This window comes from Macaca fascicularis, chromosome 4 (genome assembly GCF_037993035.2).
Source record: "Macaca fascicularis isolate 582-1 chromosome 4, T2T-MFA8v1.1".
Classification (NCBI taxonomy): Eukaryota; Metazoa; Chordata; class Mammalia; order Primates; family Cercopithecidae; genus Macaca; species Macaca fascicularis.
Genome location: NC_088378.1, coordinates 8,908,114 through 8,931,064, shown reverse-complemented (window position 1 = coordinate 8,931,064; position 22,951 = coordinate 8,908,114). Strand labels below are relative to the sequence as shown.

The window sequence follows — 22,951 nt, the reverse complement described above, 5'->3', positions numbered from 1 at the left end:
AAATAAGTTAGCCAAAGTCTAGACTGATTTCATACATGTGTATATATAAAAATATATATATACATACATAAAATGGTAATATTAATAGAATAACAATAAAGAATTTAACATTTCTAAATATTTGTGTTCCGGCTACTGTTCTAAGTCCTCTTCGTAAATGAGCTAATCTTCACAATAGGAAATAGATACTATTGTACCATTGAATAGACATTACCAAGTTGACATAGGTAAGAGCGAAGGAAGCCAGGATTCTAATTGGGCTGACTGGCTCTGGAAGATTCTCTCAGGCTCACATGTCATCGCCTCTCAGCCATGCCTTACTGTTCCTGAGGATTTACTACATGTCAGGCTCTGCTAAGCACCTACTGTTAACGTACCATTTAATCCCCACAACACTCTAGTTTGGTGTGTTATGTTTGGGCAGATGCTGCAGGTTGTTTTTCTTTCTGTTTTTCTATTTTTTTCCCACACAAAGCATATTTTACATGAGAAATCCCATGTAAAATTCCAGATTGATAATTTACCTTGATTAAAAAGCAAACAATCCAGTCATACTGAGTCTCCCTCTCACCTCTTGCCAGCAACCAGCAGAAGCGACTTCTCAACATGAATTCCACCTCGCCCTTCCATAACCGTCCTCACTGCCCCTACTGCCCACATCTAACCTAACTTCTCATCACCCGAGTGATCACTGTGGACATATGAGTACATGACACCTATTGTAATTATATCTGTGTGTTAAAAACAAACAAATAAACAAACAAACAAACAAACAAAACACTAAAAAGCTGTAGGACTTAAATGTTTAGATTAGGCAGTCCAGTTCAAACTCCAAGTCCACACTCAAAAGCTCCTCTTTTCTTGGGCAAATGCCTTAATCTCTTTAAGCCTCATTATCCTCACATCTAAAATAGGGTTACTAATAATGCTTAACTGAGAGTGTTCTTATGAAATAATTAAATCAGATAATGCCTGAAAAGAAGTTAGCTTGGAATTCAATATTAATTTTTATTGCTATTTTTACCGAGAATACCAGGAAGTTGGTATAAATAGGTCATATATGCCATCTAAAGCAATCAGGACTTAGGCGCAGATTGGGGTAGATGAGGTTGTGTCTTGTGTAGAAAAAGGCAGAGGAGAGGGGCAGGTGAAAGCAACCCCTCTGGGGGACGTTGGGCCTGCAGCATGCTGCCTGGCAGGAGCGCTGCCAAAGAACCGTCCCAGAAAGAGCCCAGTGGTCATCATTCCTGTGCTGCTTTGACTCTGTAAATGAATTTCTCTGGACAGCTGAAATGTTCGTCGAAGTGAAACACTGAATCACAGCTTTCTGTAATTCCACCATTTTCTCAGGCCCTGAGACCATGGATCCATGATTTCGCCTTCATTAGGTGGATCTTTTGAGTTCTTTCACAGGCCCCGTAACACCCATTCTACAGGGCTGCCACCTTGACCCTAGCCCACAGCTCCTCATCTGTGAACCAGCTGAATTGTGCCTTAATTTACCTCTTTGTCTTCAACCTGTCCCCATCTTCAAGCCCAATGGCAAATTCTTACAGCCTGAACTGTCCTCAACAGCGTTTGACACATCACCTTGGTTTATACAATTTTGCTGTGGTTTGCATCAGCCTGCAGAATAGAATCTGAACGTGTCAGTCATCGCTGGGGTTTCTGGCTGGCACCTGGGGTATTTATTCACACTCGTGCACCTGACTGCCCCCAGCACTGTGTCCTTGACACCTCCGTGTTTGTGCTCTCTCTACCGCGTGGACTGGACACGCTCGGCGTGCATGCCCTCTGTTGCATCCACATCACATCCAGCCAGATCCCATGCAGCTACCGAGCCGGAACCTGATACTTTCTATCAGGGGTCAGCAAACCTTTCCTCTAAAGAACCAGTGAGTATGTATTCCAGGCTTCGTAGGCCACCCAGTCTGTTTCCCAGCCACTCCACTCTGCACTTAAAGCAGGAATGGAGCCATAGGCAACATGTACAGAAATGGGTGGGGCTGGCTCTCCATTAAACTTTATTTATGGATATGAGAATCTAAATTTCATGGGTCACACAATGTTATTCACCTTTTGATTTTTCCCAACCATTTGAAAACGTAAAAACCATTTTTGGCTCATGGGCTGTACAGAAACAAGCAGTGGCCACAGCAGAACTTAGTTGACTGACTCTTGCTTTATATGCATACTGTTTGCTGATCCATACTCTCTTTTTTCACTTTTTAAAATTAAGGTATAACTTACATTTAGTGCACCAATCTTAACCAAACATCCCAGTGAATGTTGACTTTTGTAGATAACCATGCTACCGTCACACAGATCAAGATACAAAACATTTCTAGGAGCCTAAGGTTCCTAAATGGTCCCTTCTAATCACACCGTAACAGAAGACCAACCTCTTTTGGCTGCCAAAGCATTCTCCATGCTTCCTTTCATAGGCCTGGATACAGTAATGGGGAAATGACCCTGTACAATCTAAACTTTCACAGAGCAGAAAGAAATCCAGAAGACAAAGCCGCATAAATGAAACTTCGGCTATCATTAACTACCACAACCACGGAAAAGAATGTCTTTTCCAAGACGGGCGATGTATGGTTAGAAAAACAGAAAGGCAATGTGTTAGTACACATTCATTTTCCTGGCAGTCTCGTGCTGACACTGCATTTCCTTACCTGGGTCAAGGTGAGCGTTGCTTGTCTGCAGGTGCTGCACTGTACCCTGAGTTTTCCCGGCTGCACTCTTTGACAGGGGCCTTTGCAATACACATAAAAGCTGTTGTAGATTGGTCTATCTGCTGGGGAAGAAAAAGCAGAGGAAGTGGCTAACAATGTTGAATCCAAATTGAGACAAGAAACTCTTTAAAAGCTTGTTAGAGGCAAATTTTAAAACTCAGTCCTTAGGAACATTTTGAAACATTACTGGAATAAATATTCCAATGAGAATACAACAATTTAATTTAGAAAATCTAACTTTATGCTCCAAGAGTGAAATCTTTTCTTTCTCTTGCCAATAGCCCTGTGACTTACTCAGCAAAGTATGCAGCCTACTGCCAAAAGAATCGGCCAAGTGTATCTGCAACACAGTAAAGTCAAAGGCGCTCTTTGCCGTGGAAGTTTTAAAAGATGACAGGAATTCTTTCAGGAGGATCCTGAATTCTATTTCATGCTTCTGGACACAGTTTTGAAGACCGTAGATTTTTCCTCCTAAAATCTTATTTATAGAGAAAAACCAGCCCATTTCTCGTGATATAAATGATACGATCACAGTTTGCTGGGCTTCCAGGGATGACTTTTCAATTCACAGTCACACATAAAATAAGAAAAGAGGCCAACCCTGAGGAAGTTTCACAGACCAAGCAGCTGTGTGCAGAAATGGATGGTTTGCATTTCATTTAAGATCTAACTAGGCAAACACCATTCAAATAATACACTTTCAAGAGGAAAAGGTGAACAAACAACTAATTCAATAGTTCAATCTCAGATCATTTCTCCCAATTGTCACCATATAGGGATACTGTGTAAATTAGGGAAATTTAATCATCTTATACTTCCATATCTGTTAAGAATTAATTTTATTCATAAGCACTTACCAGAAATACAACCTCCTTCTTGAATTTCTAAATTTTGAAAATTACTAAATAGCTTTTTCTTTCAATCCTTACCTGGGTGGGATAATATAACAGATCATGACATAAAAGTTTCTTTGAAATTGTACTATAATCATCAGAGGCATCTAGATATAATAGTTAAGTTTTATTTTTTAACATTTGGAATGAAAATCTTCAGCCTCGCAAATGCATATCGTCTATTAAAAACAACTAGAACAAAAATAATGAAAAAAATGAGAGATTCTCAAGTCCTTTGCAGCTTCATTTGTTTCATGAATTTACAAAAAGAGCTTTTGCAGACATATTGGATTATCATTTGTTGAGCTACCTTTGCTAATATTGTAGGTGACAATACCTTGCAAAATCTGAAGCACAACAAAGACATAAAGTTTTATAGTTTTATCATTTGTTTGCAATATATTTTATAATTATTACTCTATAAAGATTACTATTTAATTTCCAGTGGGAAATGGAAGATAAAATGTAAATACATGTTTATATTGATGTGAAAGTACTATTTTCTGACACTTCTGTGCAACTTTAATGCCTTAATGTACAAGATATTCAAGTACATAAATATCACATTGCTGTTAGCAAACAATAATGACATAAAATGTTTCATGTGTAACATAAATGCAGCATAGAACCATGTATTAATATTATAGTAACATTTGTAACAACAGACTGAAATATCTGCAATATATAAGTAAATGTTAATAGAAGTATCTGTAACATAAATATTTGCAACATGCAGAGTATCAAAAGATCACGAGAACTGTGATAATTTTGATGTGCACTAAGAAGCGCTTAGTGAAGAAGGTAGGAACCTATACTGTTAAAACCTTTATCAGCAATATGAACAAATCCAATTTCACAATTTTTATAACCTACTGTAGAGGTCAAATAAAAAAAAAAAGGAGGAAGAAAAGTAACGGGAAAAGCAAAAGCTTTGCAAGGGGAGTCAGGGTTGCGAAGAAACTAGCGTTGTTGAAAAGCATATTAGCAAGAGTTTTACAATATTAAAAGAAGCATCTCAGCAATTGCAGGAAACTAAATGACTCTTGTCTCTCCCATAGGGCAATAGTGATGTTTGCAATATTGTTTCACTTATGATATATCAAAGCAGAATCTGAAAACTAAGGAACTCTTCCACCTCTGAACGCTACGACCTTCACTAAAGTCCTTCAGAAGTTATTCAGAAAATACTGCATGCCAGTGTCCGTGCCCTAGAAGCATACAAGATGACACGCAATCTATTACACACATTGCTTTCCAGACCCAGCCGCAAGTTGGGGATTAATAGCCAGTCTAAGGAAGATCAAGGTCAGGCCAGTCCTGGCTGTAGCGATTTTCAAGCTGTTGGCTCCACTTGGTCAAGCAGCTGGGGCATCAGGAAAATCTTGAGAGCCCCTCCAGAATGGCTTCCCCATTTATTTGGCTACATAACACAATTAAAAGTTGGCAAGGTTTTCTGTGCCATGCTGTGACCCAGACAGGCATGAAAACAAATAACACCCCGACAATCTTCTGGGCAATGTTCCCATCGGCCTGGCTGAAGGGCCTAAGGTAGAAACTCTTGAATATGGAGTCATAACTCTTAGAGGAATGGCGAGGCAATTCCAAAAATGACCTGAAAAACCTTTCTCGCGGTATGTAGCTGTCTCTAGTCAATAGCATGAATCTCCCCCTTTCACTTCTTCTTGGATCTTAAAATTCCTTTTCTCTCCTAATCAACTCTTCTGTATGGCAGCGTCTTCATTTTCCCAATAACTAAAGTAGCGTATGTTTGTGTTCCTAAGAGTTTCCTCTTTTTGTATAGTAAGTTTTGAAACATAGATATATCAAAAGTTGTACAAATCACATCCTTCATTGTAATTCATCACTTGCAGACATTTTGCCATGTTTGGGGTCCCCGGGCACGTGTGTGTTCGTATAGCTATACACGCATATACTACATGTATAAACTATTTGGTTGAAGGAGTTGTAATAAAGTTTCTGACATCATGCTACTTCACTCCTAAATTCTTAAACATCCTAAAACTAGTGATATGTTTCATCTAAAACCATGTAGTTTTTTAAGTGATTTGGGTATTTTGGTAGTTCTATTCATAGACTAATCAGGTATACTTTAAGTAGGCACTACAGACGACGACAGTGGTTTGTAAGCTAATAAAAGATGACAATCCAAAATATTGGGGATCCTCCAGTCAAACCAATTTAGGTGGTGCTAAGTGAAGCCACATTAAACAAGTCCCCTGACCATAGCCCTTCTCAGAGCTGTGTGACTCTGTAAGAACGAAAGGATAAAGCACAGTACATCTCAAACTTCCCCTGACCACAGAAGCCTTCCTGGAATGCTGCATCATGAGAAACTGTACTTCTCAGAAAAAAACAATTTAGAAAAAAATATCAGATGAAGGATTCAATCCACGTACATACAGGGCTTGATTTACAGAAAGTGAAACTGCTCATGTTTATAAACCCAGATTTAGCAGATTCTCCTGGATACCTGCCTATGGCCAAGTTCTTCCTCCAACCCAAAACATCAAAATATAAAATATAATTATTTTGTCATGTGCCAAAAGGTTAAGTCTACTCGTGTAATGATTTTGCAAATAAAGTATGTTAATTTCATTCAGAAGTTTTTTTTTTTTTTTCTTCTGCAGAGAAGTTAAAAAGAAAAGCGCACTGAGTTCAGGCCCTTTCAAAGTGTGAGTCACTGCAGCCATTCAGAGGTTCACTGGCTTTCTAAAATTCCTTAGCCTGAGAAGTCCATCTTCATCTTCTTCTTCTTCTTTTTTGTTTTTTTTGAGATGAGTCTCGCTCTGTTGCCCAGGCTGGAGTGCAGTGGTGTGATCTCGGCTCACTGCAACCTCCTCCTCCCGGGTTCAAGTGATTCTCCTGCCTCAACCTCCCAAGTAACTGGGACTATGCCCAGTTAATTTTGGTATTTTTCATAGAGACAGGGTTTCACCATGTTGGCCAGGATGGTCTCAATCTCTTCACCTCGTGATCCGCCCACCTCAGCCTCCCAAAGTGCTGGGATTACAGGCGTGAGCCACTGCGGTGCTGGGATTACAGACATGAGCCACCGCGGTGCTGGGATTACAGGCATGAGCCACCATGCCCAGCAAAGTCCATCTTCTTCTTTAGTTTTCTCTCCCACTTTGCCTAACAAAACAGTCCATCAAATCTTCTCCTTTCCTTTCTTTTCTTGGTCAAAAATGTTGCTGAAATAACAATTTTTACAACATATTGAAAAGAGCCAATATTTGAAAGTATCTTTTATTTGCTTTGGATTTTTTTTAGAAACCAGCATAATCTTTACAGTTATCACTTTTCTTTTATGTATTTTAGATAATAGCTTAAGGGTTGAAGACAGGATACTTAGGAAGAGTCATTCTGATTCTAATGGAAACTTTTCATTAACCTCAGAAGTTTCCATCACTGGTTGTCACTGAGAATTTAATTGCTTGGATAATTTGTTTTCTAGGTGGGGAGAGAGTAAGATTGAATATATTTCATACCGTGGTAAAATACTGTTCAGTATCAACATATTGTAAAAGATCAAAACAGCAGGAAGAGGACTGATTTTAAGTGATATTTATCACATGAGCTATTAAAATATTGAGTAGAACAATGTCACCCAAGAGAATTCTCTGCAATGATGAAAAAGCTCTCCATTTGCATTATCTCATATTAATATATATTCACACAGATAGAGACACACACACACACACGTAGATAGCATATGTAGCCATTAGCTACAACAACCTATGGAGAACTTGAAACTTGGAGGGGAATTACTCTGTGAGTTTTATTAAAGTAGTTTCAATTTAAATAGCTGCATGTGGGTAGTAGCTACCAAACTAGAAAGCACAGAAGAAGAGAATAAAAAAACACTGGTGTGTCTGGCCCCCTCTTCAACTGACAATGCGGAGACTCTCTGGGCAATGAAACAGCTTGTTTTAATCTGCATTCATATAAAAACAACGTTGGCCCAAGAGAAGGGGAAAGAAGAAGCTGTTACTTGTGGCACTGGGAGTAGGTCAGAGACGGGGGGAGCTCTGTAGTGCTAGGGGCAGAGGAAAGCTTCTTGCCACCATGTGCCCCTATTTCCTACACCAAGGGGATCAGTTCTTGAGACACACCTGGACAGCAATGGCCCCATCTCCATTTCCATCACCACTTTTGAAATCTGACCCATATGCTCAAGGTACAGTTAGACTGGCACTTCCTGTATGATTTCTGCCCTAGATTTCCTTTATCCTGATATTTCCCTAACAATGACATCTAAGATAAGGAAAGTAGCCAGTGCAGTCTTGTCCTCTTTGAACAGCTGACTTGCACCAACACCACAGAACCAGCAACTGATAAGGAGCTGCTGGCATGAGGCGTCCTCCCCAGCCGTTGTCCAAAGCCCCCCACATTGCCAAGCCTGGCTATCAGTGGTTTCAGCTCCTTCCCTCCTTCCTCCTGACTACAGAGTTGTCCTTGTATCTTACACATCAGGAATGCTGCTGCTGGTGTCATTAGCTCCCATTTTTCAGTCACACCTGCCATATTCCCTCAGCTCAGCCCTGCCCCTAGTCACGTAGGGAGTTACCTCAGTCCTGGTGTTGCCGAGGCGTCTCCTGTGGAATAGATACATGGCCAGAGCCTCTGGACCCGTGACAGGGATCTGGTCAGAAGTAACAGCAGGGACACTCATCATCAGCCAGGATTCTTGCTATTGTATTTCTGGGTGCTGGCCTTCAGCAGAGCTTGACCACATTTGCTGGAATATATGTCTCCACAAGGAAACAACCAACATGTACCAAATGAACAGCATCGGCACCACCTCTGACGTCCCAAAAGCGCTTCCTTACACATTGTGGAGACAGAACCCATTTTTCTTCGTGTTGACTGAAGGTATTCATTAGTTCTAGTTTAACTGATACCTACAGAATTAGTCTAAAGTAGTTCCACGTGAAATTCATTTGGAATGGACTTCCTGAATTACCTCTTCTAAGGACACCTTGCTTTGGAGCATCAAAAAGATGGGGATGGGCCGCCACAGTGGCTCAAGCCTGTAATCCCACACTTCGGGAAGCTGAGGTGAACAGATCACGAGGTAAGGAGATCCAGACCATCCTGGCTAACACGATGAAAGCCCTACTCTACTAAAAATACAAAAAATTAGCCGGGTTTGGTGGTCGGATGCCTGTAGTCCCAGCTACTCGGGAGGCTGAGGCAGGAGAATTGCTCGAACCCGGGAGGCGGAGGTTGCAGTGAGCTGAGATCCCATCACTGCACTCCAGCCTGGGCGACAGAGCAAGACTCTGTCCCCTCAACCAAAAAAGAAAAAGATGGGGATAATGACCATTTCATCATTATACAGGTTACTGGGGAAAAAGTTGCTAAACTGGACAGGTCAAACACAGAGGCTTCATTATTTCTCTAGAAACCTCCCTCTAGGCAGCCACAGTTAGCACTCTCTGGAAAGGTCATGCAGCCAACCAATTCACTTGACCATCCTAACATCCCAGTCACCGCAGGGAGCCGTGTGTGCCCATCTTCCCATCTCACTATGTGAGTGGACCACTCTTCAAGAGTTGGTCGCTTCCTTCCCTCCCCTTCTGAAGGCTCATGGTAACTCGTGTGCATACCACTGGCCCTCAATGCGCTCACCCTGACCTTTCTGTACCTGTGCAATCTTTTCTACAGATACAACCTCCCTGTATGTAACACTTCACTCTATTTCGTATGTTACAAATGGCTAGTGAAGTTCCCTGAACCCAGAAACACTCAATAGATATTTGCTAGGTCAATAAATACTCCCATATTTTTAATGGGGTGAAAACTGAAGTCAGTATGGTGGTGTCAGGGCAACAAAGAAATATAAAATAGAATGTGGCCACGATCATTCAATATCTAGAACATATTTCTACCAACCAGACACCCTTTAAATTGTTGGGATATCATATTTGAAATCAGTAAAATTAAACTAACATGACAAAAGTTACTTATATAAGAACTAAACCAAAAAAAGTTATATTTATATAGATAGGACTTGGTATAAGTGAATGTTAAGGGGAAAAAGTGAAATTCTAAAAGTTTACCAACAAGTAGAACTATTCTAAAGGAAGACAGTTATTACATGAACACTCTTCACTCCAATCCTTGTCCAATAGGTTATTGCACCCGACGGAATCAAACTGCCTGTTCCATGCTTTTAACGAGCCATAATCTTAACTCCTGTGGAGTATCCAAGGTTATGCTATATTATAAACAGCTTCCAGTTACACAACTATCCATCCCGTGAATGTACTTCTAAAAAATACTTCTAAAACATGCTTAGCAATCTCTAAGGAGACTCTATACTTAAAAGTTATAACATAATTCTCACATTTTTGCTGGGGTTTTTAATTAACATATCTGCACAATAATTTCATCTACTGAGGCAAAAACTGCTGATTAAATCTAATGCCTTTTTCTGATGTTTTTCGTTGTTGTTGCCAATTTATTTTTTCATTTTTCATTTTGAAAGTAATAATAAAATTTCCCATACCAAGACAAAACTGTAGAGTGAAGCATAATTTAAGAATTAGGTTTAAATAAATAACAAAGTTCGAAGCCAAAAAGAGTAAATGTGGTTGCTTTTTCTTTCAAAAATGGACACAGGCCAGGAAACGGGCACAGCTAACGTGGTGCCAGGAAAGTCACAGCTTCCAAAAGTTGAATAAACTCCATAATATAAATGTAGATGGAAGAAACCATCAAAACTACAGATAATGTGTCCAATTCCCTCACAATGACATCTCCATAGCCCAGGACATGTCCATCTTGGCTGAAAGAGGCAGTACCTATGGGAAAACTGGCTAGCCATATGTAGAAAGCTGAAACTGGATCCCTTCCTTACACCTTATACAAAAATTAATTCAAGATGGATTAAAGACTTGAATGTTAGACCTAAAACCATAAAAACCCTAGAAGAAAACCTAGGCAATACTATTCAGGACATAGGCATGGACAAGGACTTCATGACTAAAACACCAAAAGCAATGGCAACAAAAGCCAAAATTGACAAATGGGATCTAATTAAACTAAAGAGCTTCTGCACAGCAAAAGAAACAACCGTCAGAGTGAACAGGCAACCTACAGAATGGGAGAAAATTTTTGCAATCTACTCATCTGACAAAGGGCTAATATCCAGAATCTACAACGAACTCAAACAAATTTACAAGAAAAAAACAACCCCATCCAAAAGTGGGCAAAGGACATGAACAGACATTTCTCAAAAGAAGACATCTATGCAACCAACAGACACATGAAAAAATGTTCCTCATCACTGGTCATCAGAGAAATGCAAATCAAAACCACCAGTTAGAATGGCAATCATTGGCCGGGCGCGGTGGCTCAAGCCTGTAATCCCAGCACTTTGGGAGGCCGAGACGGGCGGATCACGAGGTCAGGAGATCGAGACCATCCTGGCTGACACAGTGAAACCCCGTCTCTACTAAAAAATACAAAAAAACTAGCCGGGCGAGGTGGCGGGCGCCTGTAGTCCCAGCTACTCGGGAGGCTGAGGCAGGAGAATGGTGTGAACCCGGGAGGCCGAGCTTGCAGTGAGCCAAGATCACGCCACTGCACTCCAGCCTGGGCGGCAGAGCGAGACTCTGTCTCAAAAAAAAAAAAAAAAAAAAAAAAAGAATGGCAATCATTAAAAACTCAGGAAACAACAGATGCTGGAGAGGATGTGGAGAAATAGGAACACTTTTACACTGTTGGTGGGAGTGTAAATTAGTTCAACCATTGTGGAAGACAGTGTGGCGATTCCTCAAGGATCTAGAACTAGAATACCATGTGACCCAGCAATCTCATTACTGGGTATATACCCAAAGGATTATAAATCATGCTGCTATAAAGACACATGCACACCTATGTTTATCGCGGCACTATTCACAATAGCAAAGACTTGGAACCAACCCAAATGTCCATCAGTGATAGTCTGGATTAAGAAAATGTGGCAGATATACACCATGGAATACTATGCAGCCATAAAAAAGGATAAGTTCGTGTCCTTTGCAGGGACATGGATGAAGCTGGAAACCATTATTCTGAGCAAACTATCACAAGGACAGAAAACCAAACACCACATGTTCTCACTCATAGGTGGGAACTGAACAGTGAGAACACTTGGACACAGGGTGGGGAACATCACATACCAGGGCCTGTTGTGGGGTTGGGGGATGGGGGAGGGATAGCATTAGGGGAAATACCTAATGTAAATGACGAGTTGATGGATGCAACAAACCAACATGGCACATGTATACCTATGTATCAAACCAGTACGTTGTGTGCGTGTACTATAGAACTTAAATTTAAAAAAACGGCTGGGCACGGTGGCTCAAGCCTGTAATCCCAGCACTTTGGGAGGCCAAGACGGGCGGATCACAAGGTCAGGAGATCGAGACCATCCTGGCTAACATGGAGAAACCCCGTCTCTACTAAAAAAATTCCAAAACCTAGCCTGGCGAAGTGGCAGGCGCCTGTAGTCCCAGCTACTCGGGAGGCTGAGGCAGAATGGCCTAAACTTGGGAGGCGGAGCTTGCAGTGAGCTGAGATCCGGCCACTGTACCCCAGCCTGGGCGACAGAGCGAGACTCTGTCTCAAAAAATAAACAAACAAACAAACAAAAAATAGAGTGAGCACCTCTCTGGAGTCACGACCTCTATGTCAAACCCTGGCCTGGCTTTGTCATCTTTGGCAAATCAACTGACCCCCAATGCCTGTTCTCTCATCTGCAATACTGAGACAATAACAGTATATAACTTAATAGACTGTGGTCAGGATTTAAAAATAATAATGGAGGTGAGGCACTTAGCACAATGTCTGCTATATAGGGAATGTTCAGCACATGTTGTTTATTTGTATCTGCTGCCAAAAAAATTCAGAAGTCAAGTTCCTCCCACAGATTCTTCAAGCTATAAGCATTTACTCCTCCTACTTCCTCAGGTGGCTACTTTCCTGCTTTTATAAATGTTGATTCTTAGAAAGTATTTCCATCTTAAACCTATTCTAGATTTTTATAAATAGATGAAATATAAATCTCAAATAATTCTTTTTAAAATTATTCTTTCCCAACCAAATCCTTTACAATTAAATATTTAATAATATTATGGGACATAAACCCTGATGGAAAGTCCCAAAATTGAATTAAATTTTTCTAGAATCATATTTCTTTCTGTGAATCCCTATTTTATTATGAGGTAAGAGATACAGGTGGATTATAGAAAAGTTAGGAAGGAAAATAGTAAACAATTACATGATCTAGTCTAGTTGATAACATTTTCAAGTTGGCTAATATACTTTGAAAAAACAGTATTTCCAACATAAAAGTTTTTTGTATTGTATGGTTGTGGAATGGGGATTCAATACATATTTCAAAATTTAATATGAATGGCAGACTTGTTAGATTTGTGTCCATTCTTCTTTGAAAGGTAGGTGCGATTGTCAGCATTTTATTACAAAGAAAACACAACCTCATGGGTTGAATGGTGTCCCCAAGACAGCACCCGGGGTCATCAGAGATCTGCAGGTAAGCCTTTCTTACAAGGAAGCACATGCTTTCCTTTTAACCACATGATCATAACTTTGAGTCAGACGGTGGACTTTACTAAATACCGTAAGGCACTGATTCCACGGCTCTTGCAAAGTGGCACTTACACACAGGTCGGCAATTATGGACCAAGGCCAGCAATCACTGACACCACTGCAGCTGCTGGCTCACTACACCCACGTCCCTCATGCAATCAGTGCTAATGGTTTCATGGAAATTCTCATTAATGTTTTAAAGCACTGGCATTCAGCAAGAATGTGCAGGTACAGCAATTTCCAATGAGGAAAATTAAGTCTCATTTTCAAAGATTAGCACATGTTCTACAAATTGAATGTTATCCCAAGAAATGAAATCCATGGAATCACCTGAGAATCAATACAATTTTTTTTTTTTAATTTTTACGGAAGTGGTACTTTTCTTGCTATTTAAAAAATAATTTAAAAAAAATTTTTAAAACATTCTAAGTGTAGAAAAACCTGTTAAGTAAATGAACCCTCAGAGGAATCACATTAGAGAGTAGAGCAACACGATGTGAGCCTCCGAACTCCCACATTCTTTATTCATCTACAATAGCCAATATAATCAGTTTTATATAAATATTTTATTTAAGTATAATATTTCCTATCTTCACTGCTAACATTAAATAAACCTTTTACAAATTTATCTTATTTCACCCATAACAAATGATAAGACAAAACATATAATGTTTAAAAATTTGATCATTTCTAGTATTGATTTCCAAAGGCTTTTGGTGGTGATTGAGATTCATAAAATCTCTACTACCTCTTAAAACAGAAGAAGAAATATTTTTCTCTAGTAGCACAGTGATAAGTTAGAAACACATGGTGATGTCATCATGCTGGGGGAAAACACAGATTATTTTTTTCCTTTGATCAAGACTGATAAGACTGTGAATTACATATTGTTCTAAAAGTCTGCACTGGAATAACTCCAGCTGAAACACCCTTCGCTGGTACTGTGGGACCATGGAAGTCTTTCTATATCATGAGTATCTCAGACAAAAGGTTTCCAGGAATCCATCTAAGACTTTACTCAGGGTTTGCCTCTCTCCTACCCTAAATACTACTTGCTGTAAGTTCCCTTCAAGTTCAACGTCTGTAGCAGGCTGAGCTATCCCAGTGACTTCACCTGTTTAAGTCAGATCTCCCCCGAGATTTGAAGCTTCTCAAGGGCAAGTTTTATGTCAGTGGTTTCACTTCTATTCCCCACCCCAACCGTCAACCAAAAAGAATGTTGTCCGAGGAAGACATTAAACCCCGTGAATGATCAAACAATTAAGAAATTGGTGAGATTAAGGAAGTTCGTTTAAACTCAACATTTTGAAAACACAGGAAGGTTGCTCAGACTGTGCTAAAGATTACGGTAATGTTTGTGTTTACTTCTGACATCGTCTCTGCCTAAAGAAGAAAAAATCTGACTTTGAGAATGCTGCAGAGTCACAGGCTGGCACGTATTCGTCACTGCCTCTAGAAAAGGTAAACTTAGAGAAATCTAAACATGTTTATATACAGTCACACGTTGTTTAACAACAGGGATATATTCTGAGAAATGTGTCCTTAGGTGATTGTGGAATTGTGCAAACATCAGAGTGCACTTACACACACCTAGATGGTGGCACCTGATACACACCTGGGCCCTATGCTACAGCCTATTGTTCCTAGGCTATAAACCTGTCCAGCATGTTACTGTACTGAATACTGCCGGCAACTGTAACACGTGGTAAGTATTGGTATACCTAAACACAGCTAAACATAGAAAAGGTAATGTGACATTATGAGGGCTATGATATGACTGGGTGATAGAAACTTTTTAGCTCAATTACAATCTTATGGGGCCATTGTTACATATGTGGTCCATCCTTGACTGAATGTCTTTATGTGGTGCATGTTTATATTAGCAGTCAGTAGGAAAAAAATGAAGATATAAATTGATAACTTATCAGGCAGTATCTAGCTTTCTAAATGTACTTACATCTTGTCTGCAAAAAGGATCGGGTTGGTTGGGGAAAGGGAGAATGATGGTTAGAAAGTGGGGTGGTGGTCCTGAGGAAACAGAAGAATATTAAAAACCTATCAAGATGCCGTCTATCAATAATGTTAACAACAAATATCGCTGGAAATCTCATATGCACTCAACACTAGTAGTTTGTGAGAAAATAATAAAATAATCAAGACAAACCTCCCTGTAACAGTTTTCAAATCCTAGAATAACACTGAGATGTATTCTGAAACACTGTGAAGGGTATTTCACAATGCACACTCAACCGGGAAGGAGCCTAGCATGCTTACAATAGTAAAACGATGCTGGGCATGGTGGCTCAAGCCTGTCATCCCAACAGTTTGGGAGGCTGAGACAAGTTGAGCTTGAGCTCAAAAGTTCAAGATCAGCCTGGGCAACATAGTGAGACTTCATCTCTATGAAAAATAAACAAAGAATTAGCTGAATGTGGTGGCACATGCCTGTTACCTCCAGCTAGGAACGGCTAGGAGGCTGAGGTGGGAGAATTGGTTGAGCCTGGAACGTCAAGGCTGCAGTGAGCGAACATGGTGGCACTGCACTCCAGCCTAGGCTATAGAATGACAACCTGCCTTAAAAAAATAAATAAATACAACACACACACACACACACACACACACACACACATGAATAGTGAGAAGTAAACCCATATGCACTTTTAAAATAGAGTCTTATATTGAAAATTCTTTGATGTCCTATTCTGGAATTATTCTAGCTTCACATTCCCATAATTCTGTGTTCTATCCAGGTGTATCCACTCATACCCTTAGGAGGACAGAAGGTAGCCATGTACCTTAGATCAAAAGGTGTTGGCTCAGTGGTGTTAGGCTGTGAACCCGGACACATCCCCTATCATCTCTGGAGCTTGGTTCAGGTCTCACACGTACAGCATACACACACAGACAACAAGGTGCCAGGAAACACTGTAGGAACACCTTCAAAGGAGTACAGATCAAACAAATAGGCACCTGAAGGAAGCAAAGGGAAGTTTAGAGGTGGGGCCAATTCAACACCCAGAGTTCTGTAACTTCCAATTGCATGCACTTTGCTTCAGCTGTACTGTCTTAAACTTTTGTGTCTCCAGTATCCTCAGTTTTGAGCAGCAGAATCATGGTTCCCCTAAAGAGTCAAGACAGAAACCACAGCACACACTGCGTCCTCTCCTTTTTTCAGGGTTGGATGGTTCTCTCTGTGTAGTTGGGGATGGCAGTCACTGGTCACCTGTGGCTCTGAGCACATGAAAGGTGATAATTTTACCTCCCCTACCAGGCTTTAGATTCTTTTGCAGATGAACGCTACATTGTACTGCATTCTCCCTGGTGCTGATGAATAAAAACGGTAAATATTATGCGGAGGAACCAGATAACTAGACTTGAAACTAATGGTGTGGTATTAAAAAGTCTTTTAGCTTGCAAAAGATAAAATCACAATCAACTGACCCTAAAATAACTTCATCTCTGTGACAATATAATGAGGAATGTTCTTCTCGGCCCATTAAAATGACATGCAATTTGATAATTATTTTTACAGTGTCAGGATTCTAAACTAAATGTATCTCAGCTTCTGTTATTTGGTGATACTAAATGAATGTTGTCAAAAGATTAAACGTAAATTGGTTATAAATCTTCATTTAACCACATCATGCAGGGAAGGTTACATTACAGCCACCATGTTTGTGTCATCATTAATAAAATGGAGAGTCTTATTCTAATAGTATTAAGATTATTGAAATGATTGTTTATTCTATCTAATTGGCTTTAGAGTTGAGGATGAAGCCTTTGATGGAAATCACTGAATACAGGAGCAAGGCTGAAATAAAAATGAGGGGCAGGCTGGACGGTAGCTCAGGCCTGTAATCCCAGCACTATGGGAGGCCGAGGAGGGTGGATCACGAGGTCAGGACTTCAAGACCAGCCTGGCCAACATGGTGAAATCCTGTCTCTACTAAAATTACAAAAATTTGCTGGCATGGTGCCGTGTGCCTGTAATCCCAGCTACGCGGGAGGCTGAGGAGAATTGCTTGAACCGGGACTCGGGATGCGGAGGTTGCAGTGAGCGACATCGCGCCACTGTACTCCAGCCTGTGCTACAGAGTGAGACTCTGTCTCAAAAACACTGAAGGGCAATGAACTTAAACCCTTCTGGACCCCAAATGGACAAATGGACAGGCTGGGCAATGGCTGCGGACACAATCTGCAGGAAACACTGTCCTGGTCTGAAAGGCCATCTTCACTTTCTAACTAGATTTCCTAAACTAATTAAACAATCTAATTTCAGTAAAAAGTCCTTCTTTTAAAAACCCAGTTTGCCTGGCTTTTTCAGGAAATGACCTATGGTTTGATCACCTGTCCAAACCATCTGGCGGCAGGAATGTGATCTAGTTAGACTCGCACAGACGGTGTCTGGGAAGCTCCAGCATTGGACTTTAATGTTAAAGCCACACGGCCACACAGCCAGGACACGCTGATGAACAGCCGCTCGCGGACACAGTGAGTTCATCATGAGATGAGGAGACCAAGCTGCATTACAATGATTCTGACAGTCAGCAAAATTGTATTGAAAAATGAAATCTTGATTTTGGTTCTGTGTTTGAAGTAAGGAAAATCACTTTGGGGATAAAATCAGGGTTTTGGAAGAAACCGATCCTTCTTATTAGGTTTAATTTAACTGGCAGTAATAATTAGGACATGATAATTATACCAGGTGAAGCCTGCAATAGACTTAGTTCTACTTTAATACTTAATTGATATATTGCAAACACCAAGATTTTCAGTGTACAGACAAATATAGTATCCTTGTATAAATGTATATGCTCAACTAATGCAGCTATTCTACAATTGAAGAATCTTTCTTTAATCAATGATAAATGATTAATATCAGAAAAACTGTTAAAAGCACCTCTTGACACATTCTCCATGTGCTACATGAACCAAGGCCCAGTCATTTGTTCCCCTTCAATCTCTTTCCTGATATGCATGGTTTCCACGTCCCTTTCTATAGTCTCTGTGTGGGGGTGGGAAGAAGGAAGCAGAAAAACAAACATCCACATCCACATGTTCCTTCTCCTTTTACTGCTCTGGCTTCTCCGACTTGGTCTCCCACTATTTACTTTTTTTTTTTTGAGACAGAGTCTCGCTCTGTTGCCCAGCCTGGAGTGCACTGGCACAATCTTGGCTCATTGCATCCCCCACCTCCCAGATTCAGACGATTCTCCTGACTCTGCCTCCCGAGTAGCTGGGATTACAGGCATGTGCCACCACGCCCAGATAATTTTTTTTTTTTTTTTTTTTTTTTTTTTTTTTTTTTTAGTAGAGATGGAGTTTCACCATGTTGGCCAGGCTGGTTTCAAACTCCTGACCTCAAGTAAGTTATCTGTCCGTCTCCCCCTCCCAAAGTGCTAGGATTACAGGCATGAGCCACCATGCCCAGTTTTAAATTTTTAAAAGACTATTAATAAATACATCAATTAGAGGAATATGTAAGATTCTACTGAGAAGCACAGTTCCTATTAACTCAAGGGAGAAAAAAACACTATCATGGTATAAAAATGTCCACTAAGACAGGAGGTGAGTAGGGGTGTGGGATAAAATTCTGACAGACTCTCTTTGCAAAAGAAACAGGTGGTTAAGGGTGCGATTGAGAGGTAGACATGTCCCACGAAGCTCCAGCACAGACCTGCACCCTGGGGTGACAGGTCAGCATTTCAGAGGACTGAGCTGCTGTGGCAACAGCCAGCCATAGCCCTCCAGAGGAAGGACCACCGTTCATAAACTTGAGAGTCTCTGGAAGCCCTTGCTGGAGAGCAGTGTGACGGAGGTGCTTTCCGGAAAGCGGTGCTACCCAGTCCACTCCCTGCAGAAGCCCCTCTGGAGAAGGACACATGGCAGCGGTTATGATGGTGGTGGCTCAGCAGGGGTGGAAAGCTCCTGTGTGCAGCCTGCGCTCCTGCGGAGAGGGGCCCCGAAGTCCTGGAGTCATGACATCAAGAGGCGTCGTGACTTATTCACTAGGTGTGGGAAGCCCAGCACTGTCTAGTGCGTGCTGCAGAGGGCAGAACCCCGAGGTGTGTGGCAGGCTAGAGCCCTGCTGAGCACGGCGACCAGGGCTGGAAACAGCGGGGCCTGTTTTGGAGTGCCTCTGAGCAAATCCACCTATCTGGGGTTGAGGCTTGGACATGAGTTATTTATTCAGTTTATCAGTTATTAATTTTTAAGTTTACCAGGGAAATTGGATGCATAGCAAAGTATGGAAGCCGTTCACTAAAAGATTCATGAGACTAAGGTATTAGTTGAGTGGACAGAAAATAAGGAGTAGAAATCACCCTACTTTGTGGGGTGACATTGAGACAGTGCCGGGACCCCAACAGTGAAGCTCCCTGTGTGGGGACCTGGTGCCACAAGTGGGGCGGTAGATAACACACATGGGCCTCCACTCTTGCTCCTCTGTGGCAGTGAATTAAAGAACGTCCATCTTCTTATGTCGTTTCTGTTTCTCAGTTGCCAACCATATTCCTGTTTAGTTACACACTTTGGCATGGTGGCTAACATTTGTAATCACAGCACTTTGGGAGGCCAAGAAAGGTGAATCGCTTGAGCCCAGGAGTTTGAGACCAGCCCAGGCAATGTGGAGACACCCTGTTTCTACCTAAATAAAAAATATAAATTCATAAATAAATGAGCTGGGCATGGTGGCATGCACCTGTACTTGCAGATACTTGGCAGACTGAGGTGGGAGAATCGCTTGAACCCAGTAGGTCAAGGCTACAGTGAGCCATGATACTGCCACTGTACTCCAGCCTGGGTAACAGAGAAAGGTCTTGTCCAAAAATAAAAAAATAAAAAAATAAAAAATAAATCAGCCAAAGACTCCACTTGCTCTGACAGAAACTTTCACAAAATCTGCTAGAACCCAGTGGATTCAGAGATCTGTCAAATCCTTCTTTTTCCAACACTGCATAGCTGACTACCTGTCTAGAAAAATTAATAAAAACTGACAAGCCACCTGCATTGTAACTCTTCCGCTTCCTCTTCCATTCATTACTGGCTTTATTTCATTTCTAAATTAAACTGCATATTGCAAACTCAGGCCAGCTGGATCTTTGCATAGATACTATATCTTGTTTCTGCCAGAGATGATTTTTACTCAGAATGAACAGTAAAAGGCAACAGTAGGTAGAAAATGCATTTGAGTTTTAAAATAAAGATGAAAAAACTTGTGCATCATCCAATGGTCCTTCACAGCATGGAGAAAAAAAAAAAAAACATACTTCAGGGAGATAACATCTTTCCTTCTCCATTTCACAAATGGATATCTTCAATTAAAACACTTGTTTAGATTCATTAGCGTTTTCTTGATTTGATTCTTTGGTCCACAGGTAAATACACTTTAGAGATTAAATGGTTAGTTTCTTTACATATAAAATAGGGCTAATAGTATTTGCCTTTAATGATGTTGGAGAATAGTAAATAAAATAAAATACCCTTACCAGGCATGTACAGTTGCCCCCTTGTTTCCATAAAGTATTGGCTCCAAGACCTCCCACGGACACCAAAATCCGACAGTGCTCAACACCCTTATATAACATGGTGTAAGTATTTGCCTATCATCTGTGAATATCCTCTCATATATTAAAATTGTCTCATCAGCAATGGGGAAAAGACTCCCTGTTCAATAAATGGTGCTGGGATAATAGGCTATAGATATACAGAAGAATGAAATTCAAGACGGATTAAAGACAATGCATCTTGGAGTTAATTTTTCTGTATGGGGATTCCTATACAGAAAAATACCTACCACCATACAGAAAAATCAACTCAATATGGATTAAAGACTTAATGTGAGACTTCAAACTATAAAAATCCTAGAAGAAAACCTAGAAAATACCCTTCCCATTATAGGCCTTGGTAAAGCATGTATGGTTAAGTCTTCAAAAGGAATCGCAACAAAAGCAAAAATTGACAAGAGGGACCTAATTAAATCTGCAGAATTAAAGAACTTCTGCATAGCAAAAGAAACTAACAAGGGAGTAAACAGGCAACTACAGTCTGGAATCTTCAGGTATAATATGAGCCCAGCAAAGCCAGAGTTCATGAAGGAAAAAATTTCAACATAAACGTACAAGAGAGACTAATTCAAGCAAGGGTAAGAAGTTAAGATTCAAGTACTAAGCAGAGGTCAGCAAAGCAGGTATGAAGGAATCTGTCACCTACGCAGCGAGCAAAACCCAACAGGTAGTTTCTCAAATCAGAGACCCAATCAGTAACCAAGGTAAAAGAGGGACTAAATCAATCAATGAGAAAAAGTCAAGATGAAAGTTCAAGGCATAGGTCAGGAAACCGAACTCCACATGGACACAGAATGGTCTACTCACGGCGCAGCCAAGGGGAGGGGCAGGCAGGCGTCAGGGAAAAGTATTCAAAAAGGCAACACTCACCCAATGACTGCAATTTAGAGCCATGGATTTCAGCAGGAATTTGCAGAGAAAGAAACAGGCATATACAGACTAAGTTCCCAATAAACGTTACAATTCATCTCTCCACTCTTCTCTTGAAATGGAATGTATTGAGCGAAATTATCCTGCATGGCTTTGGCCAGCTATGCCATTCTCTGGTGAGTATTTATTTTCAAAGAGTTAGATGAGTAAAGAGAGAAGAATGGTAATATAACCAATCTGATGCCTTGTTAGAAAATCTTCCCTCATGATATCACAATGCTTTGGTGTGGAAGATTGGTTCCTGCTGGCATAGTTTCTTTTTTAAGACCAATGCACAAAAATGCATATTCTGCCTATGTTTCTTCCCAGGATGTGTATTCATTTAGTGAGTAAAGAATTATTTCTTTTCCTCCTTCTTCACCTCAGTCCTAGTGCCCAGTTCAGTATCTTGCATTTGCTGCTAGTTGATGACACTGAATTTGCAGCAAAATGAAACAGACCTTCTTCAGTTGGTCTGTTTGTCACTGAGTATATGTGTCATTGCTGTGACAGTGACCTGGCTGATGAATGAAATTTACTGGACTATGAAAAGTATTAAGGTATTCCAGAAGCCCTAGTTTCTCACTTTGCTATCTTAAACCAAAGCTATTAAACTCTTCATATAAGCGTGCTTTATTCAGTAATTCATGGATTTCAATTAAATTTGGAGCAGCAGAGAACTCTGAACATTCCCATGATGCCACAGTGGCACGGCCAGAGCTAGGCTCAACTGCTCCAAAATCGTCAGCCAAATACCTCAGTCTCCCAAGCCATAATTTGACACAGACTATGCGTCTCTGGCATTATTTCATTACTCAAAATAAGATGATTGAAAAATGTATGAAGCTTACAGTAGAATACTAGTGGGCAGAAGAGGGGAGATGCAAATATTCAGGTCAAACTCAGTAAGTTCAGAAAAAGATTTTTAGCAGATGCAAATTAATTGGAAAAAATGTAAGATGATGTCTTTGCTTTATCACTTTGCAGTCTGGGTTTGACAAGGACATAATCCTTTAAAAGAAAGGATTTTCAAAAGAATCAACAGAACATTAAAGGTATAGAGAATTCAGACACTAATTCAATCATACATAATCTTATCTAACAGTTAATACACTTTCTAAGATGATGTACCAGTTGGAGGATAAGATACAAAGAATGAAAGAGATAAAAGTAGATCTGATGCAATGTTTTACAGGTAAAACATTCGTTTTGGTTTGAATAATGACCT

General features: G+C 40.5%; 1 protein-coding gene across 7 annotated transcripts in view; it reads right to left on the bottom strand.

Moving 5' to 3' along the window:
- Positions 1–22,951, bottom strand: part of PRKN (parkin RBR E3 ubiquitin protein ligase) — a 1,364,839-nt gene that overhangs the window by 838,295 nt on the left and 503,593 nt on the right. For 4 of the 7 annotated variants that reach the window (XM_065543170.2, XM_045390376.3, XM_045390380.3 and 1 more), the window contains one exon: positions 2,679–2,800. In XM_065543170.2, the coding sequence (XP_065399242.1) occupies positions 2,679–2,800 (122 nt within the window). The remainder of the gene's footprint in view (positions 1–2,678; positions 2,801–22,951) is intronic. The other 3 variants (XM_065543171.2, XM_074036783.1, XM_074036784.1) reach the window with 1 other exon arrangement.